General features: G+C 41.4%; 1 protein-coding gene across 1 annotated transcript; it reads right to left on the bottom strand.

Moving 5' to 3' along the window:
• Positions 1–9,502: 9,502 nt before the first annotated feature.
• LOC117466338 (uncharacterized) lies at positions 9,503–14,865 on the bottom strand. Its single transcript, XM_071207054.1, has 3 exons — positions 14,436–14,865; positions 11,612–13,828; positions 9,503–10,698 (listed from the first exon to the last, which is right to left on the bottom strand). Exons 1-3 carry the CDS (start codon positions 14,511–14,513, stop codon positions 10,606–10,608), a joined length of 2,388 nt encoding a protein of 795 aa, XP_071063155.1. The 5' UTR covers positions 14,514–14,865; the 3' UTR covers positions 9,503–10,605.
• Between the last annotated feature and the right edge of the window lie 229 nt (positions 14,866–15,094).

Raw genomic sequence — 15,094 nt, 5'->3', positions numbered from 1 at the left:
TGGGGTGCGTGGGAGAGAAACTCCCTCTGGAGGGAACACAGGGATGTTAGCCTCTGCAGACCAGTATCATGCACAAAGACATAGAACACACTACAGGAGAGGGAACACCCAGAACACATGAGGGCCTCTTTATTAGCAAGAACAATAATGTTCATTTCAGCTGTTGAAGCTGCACGGACTGTTTTTTGGACAGTTAGAGGAATGGGAACATACTCCAATCCCCTAATACAATCTGTCACAACAAGTGATCACATTACACACAAGTTATTTAATTTATCCTTAGAATTCAAATTGCCCTGATTTTAAGGACAGCATTCAGGTTCATATCATGTTTTATTTCCTGGAACATAAAAACACAATTTTTCTCGAAGAACCTTTCCCCAATAAGTGAAAGAGCCTTACCCAGAGTGGTACGAGCTGGCCGACATGGGAGCGGCTGAGCCATGGGATCAGAGCTTTACCACACGTTCAGAGTAACCAGGAAGATTAGGACAGAATAACATGCCAGAGCTTAAAGACTGCGGCTCCATTTTCTGTTCCCAGCCATGGTGCATTAGAGTAAACACTCGTCTCCTCAACAAGAGCCGCGGGCGGGAGATGTCATGTAAATGCCTCACACAATGGCATTCAAGAGCTTTTAGATTCTGCGCTGACAGCTTTCCTGTGTCAAAGTGTTCTTGTTTGCTCCATGCTGGTACCCAATGAAACCACTGAGAGCAGCAACTGAACAACACATGTAGCTAACAATGCTCGAAAAAGTGAAACGTTGTTGCAGGTCCACATTTCTTCAAGCGTTCAGGGTCGATGTAAGAATGATGTTGAATGTCTTGAAAGTTACTCTAATGGTGCACACACACAGCATTTTAAAAGTTGCTGACACACTTGCTGAAGCATTTATTCATTGTTTTTATTAATCGGTCGTTTTTTCTGCATCATTTCAGAATCAGAATCAAACACAGGTTTATTACCATAGGTTTACACTTACGAGGAATTTGACTTGGTGTTGTGGTGCATCCATACAAAGACATAAGTCCCACATCCTTGCCAGCTTGGCTAGTTTGAGTAACGCAAGTACACTTAAATGACACGTTAAAGCACGCATGAGTACCGCAGGGCAAATGCCCCATAATGAGTCTTATACATTGCCATTGAACTTGATAACTTAAAATCAAGCCAAATGCTCAGTATGCCACACAAGGCTGCTTTAATATCTGAATTATATCAGAGCAGCTGCTTTAAATCCAGCTGGCAGTGAGATTACTCATGTATTAATGAGAAAACTCATATTACATTCCATGATCATTCTTCTACCAAAGTATAATGGGTTGAACCTTTTTTGAAGGGTGTCTGATAGGCAGCATATAGAGCCCCTCAGAATGTGTTATCTAGCCTTTTCTTATCAAGCTCCACATTTGTGGAATCAGCTTCCAGTTTGTGTTCGGGCGGCAGACAGCCTATCCGTTTTTAAGAGTGCGCTTAAGACCTTCCTTTTTGATAAAGCTTATAGTTAGGGCTGATTAGATTCAGCCCCTAGTTTTGCTGATATAGGCTTAGTTTGTCGGGGGACATCTTACTTCTTCCTTCTCTCTGTCTGTACCTGTGTCCTCTCATGTTCCGATTAACCCAGCTTCCCCACATGTCTTTCTCTTTGGTGTCTATATACGCTGGGATCCGGAGTCATGGATGATCCTGCGGTCCTGTGTCCTGGATCTTGAGTCGTGGCTGTGGTCCTGGATCATAGGTCCTGGATGGATATCCTCGTGGATTCATCTTCCTATTATACACACATGCATTTCCAAACATTTGGACTACCTATGTTGCAAATGTATTATCTTTTCAATTTACACACGGCATCTATTGCACGTCTGTCCGTCCTGGGAGAGGGATCCCTCCTCTGCTGCTCTCCCTGAGGTTTCTCCCATGTTTCCCTTTAAACTGGGTTTTCTCCGGAAGTTTTTCCTTGTACGATGTGAGGGTCTGAGGACAGAGGGTCTAAGGACAGAGGGTCTGAGGGCAGAGGGTGTCGTATTGTCATACTGATATTCTGTACACACTGTGAAGTCCACTGAGACAAATGTAACATTTGTGATATTGGGCTATATAAATAAACATTGATTGATTGATTATCTTATAGTGTATTAAAACATGAAGTACATTAGACTGTCCCCCAAAAGAAGACATTTTAAGGAGCACATTTCTCCTAAGTGGACACAATATTGCCTCAACTTGCACCACCTTAATCAAACCTGTGGTTATCTGCCTCTTTAATGCTTGTGTGATTTTTTTCTTTTCAACATGAGCTGGTAGAAATGTAGCCACTGGCATTGGACTTGATCAATGCACTAATATCACCGTACTGCCCCCAGAAATGTGACTTTGAGCATGACAGTTCATTTCATGGAGGTGATATTCTATTAATGTTCACGTTCACACAGTCGGTGATTTTTGCCGGCCGTCTTTCCTGCAACGGCAGCTTTTCTGTATTTCCTTTCTCCTGTAATATGACTTGATCGCTTTAAACTCCGCACACTGAGCCCTGATTGGTCAGCAGGCAGTGCTTTCACTGAGTTGAGCTCTTAGCCTGCAACCTAACCTGGGGGGTATACTACGAAGCAGGATTTTCGTTTAGCAAGATAACTTCTGGGATTTCCAGTACTACGAAGCTGGTTCACTTTTTAGCGGGCTAGATCTCCATGGTGACTTATCCTGGAACCTAGTCTGTGCTCCGAAGCAGGATAGGTTCCAGGATAAGAGATCAACTCAGCGAAAGCACCACGCCTGCTGACCAATCAGAGCTCAGTGTGCGGAGGAAATACAGTTTAAACTGCCGTTGCAGGAAAGACTGTGTGACTGTGTGAACATGAATAGAACATCACCTCCCATTTTCAGAGCAATCTGACTATTATAACTATTATACTATTAGGCTATGTTAAGAAAGCTTAATTACATATCTGCCACAACATAAGTAACCGGATCAAAGTAACATTACGTAGCCTACAGTCAGCGGCACTGTGAGTGCAGACGTCAATGTGTCCCATTATCATTCATATCACATCATCATATTTCCTTATCTGAGTCAGCTGAGCCGTATCTGGCCGTGCAACACTCACAATGTCACATACTGTATGCAGAAGTATTATTTTAAGCAACACATTAAGTTGACGAAACACTCGAGTCAAATGTATTTAAAGTCAGATCCACTCGTGTCTCAGTGATATCATAAACCTGTTAATGTACGCATTCAAACACTTGTTCTGTTAGCAGCTGTATTCACCTTGCAGGTGCAGCTCTGTGGCTCTGATCCTGGATCAAGTGTTTAAGTCATGGATGTTTAAAGTTTAACTTCTTCATATGTCTAATGTTAAAGTTCACTTTTCATTCAGGAAGTATGACGCTGTGCTGTCAGTACGCTTCTCCATGTTTGTGATTGGTCCCCTTTTATGTGAACGTGCACCTAACTAGATAGGACACGGCTGGCTTGAGCGAACGAGTTGATAGCAATGCGTTGTAGGACAATTTAGCGAGAGCGGCTTTGTTTTGGATTAAGTCAACCGGATAACTCGAAACATATCCAGGATAGGTTGAACTAGATTCTTAGCCTACCCCCCACGTTAGCCGCACAGCATAAGTTACCATGGAAATCTAGCCTGATAAAAAGAGAACCAGTTTCGTAGGACCGGAAACCCCGAGTTTTCCCTGAAGTTAGCTGGCTAAGCGAAAATCCTGCTTCGCAGTACAGGCCCCAGATGTGTTAGAGCCCATCACACCTCTAACAGCAACCCACATACTGCGATCTGTGCCAGTTTGCATCCTTGTTATTTGAGGAATACATTGGCACAAGGTGGAGGATGAATAATACATTGTGTTTGCTTCCCCTCTCCTCCCTCACTTCCAGTGCCCTGTATAATCTGAGAGCAGCGATTGAAATCTCCACACCTGACGTTCAGTTTCAAGTTGTGTGAAGGTTGGCTTTATCCCCCGCTGTCTTTTCAACAGCTTTGGGGAGATGTCAGAGTACAAAAAAGTGAAGAGTCTATTTAGCACAGTCTGTGGCGTTCATTGGTTCAGAACGATCCGGAGAAAAAGTCACATGACACATGCATGCGTGCGTGTGCGTGTGTGTGTGTGTGTGTGTGTGTGTGTGTGTGTGTGTGTGTGTGTGTGTGTGTGTGTGTGTGTGTGTGTGTGTGTGTGTGTGTGTGTGTGTGTGTGTGTGTGTGTTTCCTCGGGCACTTGGATTCTTCCTGCTGACAGAAATATGTGACAGGTCAGCCCAGGGGTCTGTAGAGCAGGAGGAAGGAGAAGTGAGGATGAGGAAGCTAATTCTTTCTCTGATTTTCAGTGCTGGTGTGTACTTTCCATCTAAGGTTCAAACGCCTGGTTTGGCTCTGACCACTGCTGGAAACAAAGAACATTTCAAAGAGTGCTCAGGCAACACTGTAGCATCCACTGAAAAATCGTCATTCCAAGGAATTGGGAAATTCATGGTCCCCAGATGACTGATCCCTAGACGTTCCTCTAGCCTTTATTTAAATATATCTCAAAAACGATTGGATGTATTTTTGTGTATGTAGTACCTTAATTCATTTGCCCAAATGACGTTTTATTAATCTTAGTGATTGTCTGACTTTTTATTAAGCCCCATCATCAGGTCAAGATTGTAGTTTTTGTCTAATATGTTGTTTTATCACAAAATCTGTCCAAAATGAATGTCATGCCCAACAGCCTGAGCTAATTTTAGCATGGCCGACATACATAACACTTAACATGTTTGGACTACTGTGTTTTAACCAATATATGTCTCTGAAATAGCATAGAGCAGTGATTCTCAACTGGTCAGGCCTCGGGACCCACTTTTTCCTTTGTCAATAAATCGCGACCCGAAATGTTTAACCACTCAAATCTATTCAACAAAAAATCGTGCTGTAATATATACGCTTTTCAGCATACATTATTCATTAAAGTGAAGTACAGTGCATATATCCCTTCAACATAACTGAAGTATGCTTTTAAAAAGGTTTAACAGTATTATATAGGTGTAATAATGGTGTAACATGGGTGTAATTATTGTGTAATATGGGTGTAATATGGGTGTAATGCTGGTGCAATAATGGTGTAATAAGGGTGTATTAATGGGTAATCGGGTGCAATAACAGTGTAATATGGGTGCAATAATAATGGGTGCAATAACAGTGTATGGGTGCAATAATAATGGGTGCAATCAAAGTGTAATATGGGTGAAATAACAGTGTAATATAGGTGCAACAACAGTGTTATATGGGTGCAATACAATTTTAATGTGTGTGTAATAATAGTGTAAATTGGGTGTGCTAATGTGTAATATGGATGTACAAACAGTGTGATATTGGTGCGATAAAATGCAATATGGATGTAATAACAGTATAATATGGGTATTATATGGTTGTAATAACGGTTTAAAATGTATGCAATAGGTATGGATTAATGTGTAATGTCGGTGTATTAACAGTATTATATAGGTGTAATATTGGTGTAATACAGGTGTACTATTGGTGTAATACAGGTGTATTAAGGGTGTAATAACAACCTGATCTCACCAGAATGCGTGACTCCACCACGACTCCTTAACACCGCATTGCGTGGTGGAGTCACGAACTTTGTTACAATTACGTGTTGGCACCACGCAAACAACCCCAATGTAAAGTGAATGAGGCTCTTTTGTCGTGGTGCACACACGCATTTCTACACCGTCCTGCAGTGAGCTTTTATTCTATAAAACGTTTTTAAAATCTACTTTATAGCTTGTAGTAACTCACGGGAGGCTTCTTTTATTTTATTTGTATTCATAATAATTTTTATTTTTCGTCAGAATGTATTATGGTGCATTAGTTACACATTTTTTGTCTCAGAAAACAGTGCATTGTGTGTAATACAACTGTGATTTGTATTAAATTAGTTAGTTTTTAAGGAAGGCCAGAGCTTCAGCTGTGTCCAATAGATTGTTCCCTTTAGTTAACGTTTTTTAAAAGAACATTATATTCCGATTTGATCATGTCCCCTTTATTGTATTACGGAGAGCAATGTGAGCGTCCATTCCCATTGGATAACGCAGGATTTTACACCCGGAAGTAAGTACACTCTTTACTGTCGATTGATTTTACAGTGCTATCTGCACGACTCATCAACTCAAAAACACCAGATTATCCTTGTTGATTACACAACATTGGTTGGTTTAAATTGTGTACAATGCTTTTGTAATTTTCCACTTCGATTCGGAGAAACAAATATTTGTTCAGTTTAGGATGGCCGAAGACACTACACTACCCAGAATCCTCAGCTATTGTTTGCATTGCCTCAAGCTCTGTGATTGGTTGACTGCATTCCATATGAAAAAAAGCGTTTCGTAAAAGATAAATCATACTTTATTCAGCAGTGCTTGCTTTACTCTTTGAAAGTCATCACATGAATGCATTGTAATAAATGGTTTGGCTGCATTAAATATTACACATCTGTCGCAGTTCTGTAATTGTATTTATCTACAGAGATCTGGCTCAGAATAGACCGGAAACTATTCTTTTACCGTTCTGTTTTAATTTCACAATAAAGTTAGTACTAATAATTTGTTTTGATATTATTGTTTTTTATTAACTACTCATGTTAAGACCATCTTTTCTCTGTTGCTGTGGGGTTTTTCCATCGCTTTTGTGTTACAAATATCAAAACAATAACTAAATATATCCGTCGTAAACTAAACCAGAAACAGCAGTATATTTTATTTTGTTAACACTGTAAACTTGACAGATTTTTAACCCAAACCACCTACTGGTTAAAGCACGTTATTACACGTTTAGAGTAATATTGAAATCTTGAAAAGGGATGTCCAAAATAGCAATTATATACAGTTTTTAATTAACTATTTGTAGAGAATAACGAGTAATGTATATACTTTATAGGGATCTGCAGATACATATTTAGTCTTCTCAAGCACCAACAATCATTACATTACATTACATTGCATTTAGCTGACACTTTTATCAAAAGCGACTTACAATAAGTGCGTTCGACCAACAAAATACAAGCTTGAAGAAAACAGAATCATAAAGTACATCAGGCTTCATAGAGCAAAAACATTTCAAGTGCTACTCAACTGGCTTTAGATAAGCCAGTCTTCCAATCAAATATCTCTCCTGATTGTTGGCACCTTCCCTGAATTTTACTCAGGTGTAACTAAAGTCTGCTTTAAGGGTTGTTTATATTTCACATCATTAATCAGAATTTGTAAAGTAACTAAAATAAATGTAGTGGAGTAAAAATACCTGGTTAACCTTAAAGAAAGCCCTCAGGATTATAAGACCCCCATCACCCCAGCCACAAACTGTTCTGTCTGCTGCCATCTGGCACAACAGCCGCATTCTAGGAGAGGATGTGGCTGTTGTGGAGGACTACAAGTACCTGGGAGTGCACTTATGGGCTGAACTGGAGGATCAACACTGACGCTGTGTACAAGAAGGGGATGAGCAGACTCTATGTTCTGAGGAAGCTGAGATCCGTCCACGTGTGCAGCAAGATGCTGGAGATCTTCTAGTCTGTTGTGGCCAGTGCACTCTTCTTTGCTGCGGTCTGCTGGGGGGGGGGGGGGGCGCGTGACACCAGCAGGATCAATAAAGTGATCCGGAAAGCTGGGTCTGTCATCGGCATCAAGCTGGACCCCTTTGAAGCTGTGGTGGAGAGGAGGACACTGAACAGGCTGTTGTCCATGATGGATAACCCACCCATCCTCTCCACCTGCAGCTGGACAGTCAACGGAGCTCCTTCTCCAACAGACTGCTGCAGCTCCGCTGTCACAAGGACGATACAGGAACACATTCCTGCCCACTGCAATAACTCTGTACAATAAATCACCTCTGGCTGGAAGAGAACTCTCTGCTCCATAGCTTCTCTAATACAACCTCGCTGTACATTGTACACATATATAATCTGTTCAATATTTGATATTCCATATTCCATTGTCATATATTTTTGAATATGTATATTTGCATATATAATATCTACATGTATATTTTCTATTTTAACACGTAGCCTATATTTTCTATTTTCTTTTCTTTCTATTCTTGTTTATTTGTGGTTTTGTTTTATTGTAAAATGCCTTGTCTTTTATGCTGCTGCAACAAAAACAATGTCCCAAATTGGGATCAATAAAGTATCATCTTATCTTATCTTATCTTACATCCGGACCAAAACCACCAGACTCAGGGACAGTTTCATCCCACAGGCCATAAAACTATTAAACACCTGAACTTTGAAATAACATCCATAGCATTCATCTGGCTGCTACTTAGAAATGATTTGTCTAATATATCATATTCCAATCACTTGTATAGACTCTTATTGCACTATTTCACTTTTTACTATTTTTCTTTTTGTATTGACTTGCACTATTTTTTCTGTTTATCTGTTTTATTGTGTTGCACTGTTGGAGGAGCCTGTGACCTAAGGGGGGGAGGGGGGGGAGGAGACGTTCGATTCCTGTTTTGAATAGTGTGCAGTCGATGGGTTTCATTCCATTTCAAAATGCTGTTTGTCGCTCAGCGTAAACTTCAACATTGTCAAGCAAAGCACATGGTGTAGTCCCAAACGATAGCTGAGGATTCTGGGTAGTGTAGTGTCTTCGGCCATCCTAAACTGAACAAATGTTTGTTTCTCCGAATCGAAGGGTAAAATTACAAAAGCATTGTACACAATTTAAACCAATCAATGTTGTGTAATCAACAAGAATAATCTGGTGTTTTTTAGTTGATGAGTAGTGCAGATAGCACTGTAAAATCAATCGACAGAGAATACTTACATCTGGGTGTAAAATCCTGCGTTATCCAATGGGAATGGACGCTCACATTGCTCTCCGTAATACAATAAAGGGGACATGATCAAATCGGAATATAATGTTCTTTTAAAAAACGTTAACTAAAGGGAACAATCTATTTGACACAGCTGAAGCTCTGGCCTTCCTTAAAAACTAACTAATTTAATACAAATCACAGTTGCATTACACACAATGCATTGTTTTTTGAGAACAAAAAATCGCAACTAATGCACCATAACACATTCTGTCGAAAAATAAAAATTATTATGAATACAAATAAAATAAAAGAAGCCTCCCGTGAGTTACTACAAGCTATAAAGTAGATTTTAAAAACGTTGTATAGAATAAAAGCTCACTGCTGGACGTTGTAGAAATGCGTGTGTGCACCACGACAAAGGAGCCTCATTCACTTTACATTGGGGTTGTTTGCGTGGTGCCGACACGTAAATGTAACAAAGTTCGTGACTCCACCACGCAATGCGGTGTTAAGGAGTCGTGGTGGAGTCACGCATTCTGGTGAGATCAGGTTGTGTAATAAGGGTGTATTAATGGGTAATAATCGGGCGCAATAACAGTGTAATATGGGTGTAATAATAGATATGGATGTGTTACGTTCCATCTTTGCTAGGGGTAAGAAAGGGGAACGACACGACCAGTTTGTAATTGGTATTGGTTACCGGTGGGTTTATTTATGACGGCAACTGAACAAAACAATGATAAACACATGAACAGCCTGGACCAACAACGGAACAAACAACACAGGACTCCAAAAGAGAGTTGCACAGTCGGCTACAAAAGAAAGAACGTACCTCACTTCTAAAGTGGAACAAAACACTAAACAAAAGGAGACTGTGTGGAAACACAGCTGTTGCTGATCAACCGGTGCTAATCACCGGGGTCTAAGCAATATACACAAATGCTGATCTACAGGCGCTAAGCTAACCTGGGTCTAAGCTGTTTCACAATGTCACTAATCTAAATGCGGGTCTACAGGAGCTAAGCAACCTGGATCTACGCAACACACACACACACACACACACACACACACACACACACACACACACACACACACACACACACACACACACACACACACACACACACACACACACACACACACACACACACACACCAACCCTACTCTAAACACAGAATACCAAGACACACTGCTAACCAGTGAGATCGCACAGAACCCTACAGACTATACTGCTAAGCAGTCTAACGAGGCACAGAAAATACACTGTTATGCAGTCTAACAGAATCACAGGATGAAGGCTTTGTCACAAGTAGAGGGTTGAGGCATCTGTCACAAAATACAGGGCCTCCAGACGGATGTTCGTGCCCAGCCTTTATCCTCCTCCCCCGGATGACGTGGCAGAAGCGGGCAGGGCTTGAGTGACGTCTGTCCAATCCCTGCGAATGTTGCGAGGTCGGGGCGACCACTGACAGCATAGGAAGGCACAGCTCATTTGCATACACACAACGTTAAAGGCACAAGGTAGCAGCGGCTGTAACAGGATGTAATAACAGTGTGATATGGGTGTACTAATGCACTAATATGGGTGAAATGATTGTGTAATATGGGTAGTATAATGCTGGTGCAATAATGGTGTAATATGGGTGCAATTACATAGTTATATGGGTGCGATAACATAGTAATATGGGTGCAATAAAAGTGTAATGTGGGTGTAATATGTGTGTGATATGGGTGTAATAATAGTGTAATATGGGTGCAATAGTAGTGTAATATGGCTGCATTAACAGTGTTATATGAGCCCGTCTCTGGAGGTACGATGTAGCCGCCTCCTGTGATGAAGTTCTCTCTTCCACCATTTATTTTTCGGCTTTTTGGGAAGCATCTGAAGAAAAAAGTATGTATTATATTTTTGCTTTCTGATTTAAATGAATTGAATAGCAATCTGAATACAGCTAGCCAGTGAAAGTGTGGTCCAACATTTCCGTTTGTTATCAAACTCAGAGTACTATCGGCTGTGCTTTTAAAAACTGTAAAGTTGAAAGACAGATGTCATCTTAAGGAAGATATCAGGGTGTTTAAACCCTAACCGAGGTGTTGGGAAAAAATATTTGAATACAGGAAAACAATTGTGTCCTCCTGCTTATAATAGCATCAGATAAGAACACCACATATTTTCTTCTACTCCAAGAGATAGATGAAAATATTTATTTTACACTCATGTCTGTGTTTAACACAACAGCTAGAACTGCAAGACTATCTAAGTTTAGCAAAAATTCTGGAAGTAGGTGGAACCAGCCACAACCTCAAAAACCTATAGCCTACAGTATCAGTACATTTAAAAATCCCAAATCAAAACTTCTCACACCCAAGTCATCGCTGCTGTTTCCAAATAAATGGTTTCTGTAATGCTTATAATGTCTTTAGATAAAAAAGCCCTGGTTTTCAAAAGGGGGTGAGTAGGATAAAACCGCTAGCCTAGCTAGCTCTTTTTAAAGAGGGAATTTGTTTGATACTCTTATTTGAATTTTCCCCAAGACTTCAATACTTATGCCTGTTTTTGACGGAGCTAAAACTGCAACATTAGTTTAACTTAGCATAAAGTCTGTAGCTGTTTACACCTACTCATGTTCAAACTAATATAATATCCTAAAATGTGAATTGAAAGTAGAGCAGTCATAACTGCAGCTGCCTTTTCTCTCTGATTCGCCGCTGGATCTCCTCCTCCAGTGCGCTGGTCCTACATATGCCCTCTGCCTCTTTTTGGAGCAACAACTTCTCCAGTTTCTCATGCTCACCATCTCTGCCACTCTTCTTTGAAAGCTGTTCTCCGTCAGCTCCGTCTGGTAGGTTTCTTCCAGGGCCTCGTGTTTACTGTCTGCGGATGCTCTCATTTGATCAATCAAGCTGGAGATGAGACCTCCTTTTGATTCAATATTCTCTTCCAGCTCTTTAAATCTCCCATGCCACGCTTCCTTCGATTCCATTAGCTCCTCAAAGGCTTCAGAAGTGCTGTCATCCTTGATCGTCAGCTTGGCATTTTCTTCCTTAAGGTAGTCGCTGTGTGACTGAACAACCGACAGCTCCGTCCTCAAGCATGTCTTCTCTTTATTAAAGTCCTCCTCCATGTGATTTACCTTGGCCTCCATCTCTGTCTTGGCCAGGGTTTGAAGGCCCATTAGCTCCTCGAGGTTTTCAGAGGTGCTGTCATCCTTCATCGTCAGCTTAGCATTTTCGTCCTTCAGGTGGTCGATGTGTGACTGAACAACCGACAGCTCCGTCCTTAAGCTTGTCTTCTCCTTTTTAAAGTCCTCCTCCACCTCATTTATCTTGGCCTCCATCTCCTCCTTCTCCATCTTGGCCTGGGTTTGAAGGCCCTTTAGCTCCTCAAAGGCTTCAGAAGTGCTGTCATCCTTGATCGTCAGCTTGGCATTTTCTTCCTTAAGGTAGTCGATGTGTGACTGAACAACCGACAGCTCCGTCCTCAAGCATGTCTTCTCTTTATTAAAGTCCTCCTCCATGTGATTTACCTTGGCCTCCATCTCTGTCTTGGCCAGGGTTTGAAGGCCCATTAGCTCCTCGAGGTTTTCAGAGGTGCTGTCATCCTTCATCGTCAGCTTAGCATTTTCGTCCTTCAGGTGGTCGATGTGTGACTGAACAACCGACAGCTCCGTCCTTAAGCTTGTCTTCTCATTTTTAAAGTCCTCCTCCACCTCATTTATCTTGGCCTCCATCTCCTCCTTCTCCATCTTGGCCTGGGTTTGAAGGCCCTTTGGCTCCTCAAAGGCTTCAGAAGTGCTGTCATCCTTCATCGTCAGCTTAGCATTTTCGTCCTTCAGGTGGTCGATGTGTGACTGAACAACCGACAGCTCCGTCCTTAAGCTTGTCTTCTCCTTTTTAAAGTCCTCCTCCACCTCATTTATCTTGGCCTCCATCTCCTCCTTCTCCATCTTGGCCTGGGTTTGAAGGCCCTTTAGCTCCTTGAAGGCTTCAGAGGTGCTGTCATCCTTCATCGTCAGCTTGGCATTTTCTTCCTTCAGGTGGTCGATGTGTGACTGAACAACCGACAGCTCCGACCTCAAGCTCTTCTTCTCTTTGTTAAAGTCCTCCTCCATCTGATTTACCTTGGCCTCCATCTCCATCTTGGCCAGAGTCTGAAGACCCATTAGCTCTTTGAAGGCTTCAGAAGTGCTGTCATCCTTCATCGTCAGCTTTGCATTTTCGTCCTTCAGGTGGTCGATGTGTGACTGAACAACCGACAGCTCCGTCCTTAAGCTTGTCTTCTCCTTTTTAAAGTCCTCCTCCACCTCATTTATCTTGGCCTCCATCTCCTCCTTCTCCATCTTGGCCTGGGTTTGAAGGCCCTTTAGCTCTTTGAAGGCTTCAGAAGTGCTGTCATCCTTCATCGTCAGCTTAGCATTTTCTTCCTTCAGGTGGTCGATGTGTGACCGAGCATCCGACAGCTCCGTCCTCAAGCTTGTCTTCTCTTTGTTAAAGTCCTCCTCCATCTGATTTATATTGGCCTCCTTCTCCTCCTTCTCCATCTTGGCCTGGGTTTGAATTAACATTATCTCCTCGAAGGCTTCAGAGGTGCTGTCATCCTTGATCGTCAGCCTGGCATTTTCTTCCTTCAGGTGGTCGATGTGTGACTGAGCATCCGACAGCTCCGTCCTCAAGCTTGTCTTCTCTTTATTAAAGTCCTCCTCCATCTGATTTAACTTTGACACCATCTCCTCCTTCTCCATCTTGGCCTGGGTCTGAAGGCCCATTAGCTCTTCGAGGGCTTTAGAGGTGCTGACTTGCTTCAGTGCCATCTTGGCAATTTCTTCCCTCAAGCCGACTTCCTCAAGGCTCTGCTTCTTGAGCTTCTCCTCAGCGTAGAGAAGAACTAGATCCAGAGGCTGCAGCAAGGATTTAGCAAGATGTTCTCCATTGTTGTGACCCTGCACAACATCTGTATGTGCAGATGCAAACATCGGCGCATGCCACGAGCCAAAAAAGGGCTGAGAGATTTGCTGTTTGGGAAAATTAACAATATGATCAGCAATAATTTAAGCCAAGAAACATATGCACAGACTTTTAACATAATATTATATAACATTCACGACCCTTTAACGAACACTTTATCTGGGATTCACTTCATTGTTCAGAACATGGTAGGAGAAAAACCAAAAGACCAAAAGAAAAATATAATTCTATGTTGTGTCCATATTATCATTCAACCTCTTTGTTAACACCATGTTAATGCAGCCCAGCGTTGTCTGTATGTATTGGAGATATCAACACTGTTTCATCAGATTATTCAAGAAATTATGACTTTTGTGTGTCTGTAAAACAGTCGCCCGTTTGTCCGTGTGTGTTAGTTTACAGCTAATTTCCATCTGCAGTCCTTAATAACATAAGTGTATTGATTTACAGCTAAAAAGGTTACTGTAGGTTACGTTTTTTCAACAACAACAGACAGCAGTGGTAGTATGAATTGTAGTTGAAATAGAGCCAGTGATGCATGATGTCAGATTTTGTGGACAGAAGATTAATCGTAATTTCCTCCCAATATAAAACAATACTTGGACAACTTTCTCCTTCCTTCCTTAGTTGTTAATTGATGTCACATTTTCTTACCTGCAAGAGTCGCTCTCCATAGAAGGATTGGAAAGATATTAAAGAGTGACTGTGTCTGACTGGCGTTCTGTCGGCCATCTCGGTTTTGAGATATTTATCCGTGAAAGGGTCAATATTATAAGAGAATAAATATTGTATTCAATAACCCAATGGGTTCCCACTTTTCCAGAAATGGGAGATAACAACTATGAGAGTAGGAATTTCAATATTTGTTTCTGTAAATAAACTCAAATGCTGACACAATTCAGCTCTCCACACAGACAGCGTGTAGACGCTTAAGGCTGAGTAAAAAACAAAAAATCGTTCCTCTTGTATTAGAATCTCACTTTGCACCTAATGTAATGTAATGACCTTGTCTGTCAAAATATGTTTTAACAACTGTTGCTTCCTACTGTATGTCTCCCAGTGTTCCTATGCCTTCTGAGACCAAAGCCAGGTGCCCTCTGTGACACTCTATGTTCTCGAACAGGTTCTAGAATCCCTGTAATGGAATTATGCAAATGAGGGAATGCCTGTGTTCCGTTAAACACCAGACAGCTGATAGTGATCAAGAGTTCCAAATCACTGACTACAAACTCTGACATTCAAAAAATTCAAAGCTAGCATTGCATTTATCGATTCATTCAAGTTCTGATTGAAAAAGCAACGAGGAAATCAAG

The sequence above is a fragment of the Pseudochaenichthys georgianus genome, chromosome 21 (genome assembly GCF_902827115.2).
Source record: "Pseudochaenichthys georgianus chromosome 21, fPseGeo1.2, whole genome shotgun sequence".
NCBI lineage: Eukaryota > Metazoa > Chordata > Actinopteri > Perciformes > Channichthyidae > Pseudochaenichthys > Pseudochaenichthys georgianus.
The sequence above is the reverse complement of the archived record's forward strand: the minus strand, read 5'-3'. Positions and strand labels throughout refer to the sequence as shown.

Excerpts from the sequence above, each read along its gene's own strand:
- LOC117466338 (XM_071207054.1), bottom strand. The coding sequence starts at position 14,513 with ATGGCCGACAGAACGCCAGTCAGACACAGTCACTCTTTAATATCTTTC. Across the intron at positions 13,829-14,435 it reads ATGGAGAGCGACTCTTGCAG|CAAATCTCTCAGCCCTTTTT; the intron begins GTAAGAAAATGT and ends TTTCCCAAACAG. Across the intron at positions 10,699-11,611 it reads AAAGAAGAGTGGCAGAGATG|ATGCTTCCCAAAAAGCCGAA; the intron begins GTGAGCATGAGA and ends TTTTTTCTTCAG.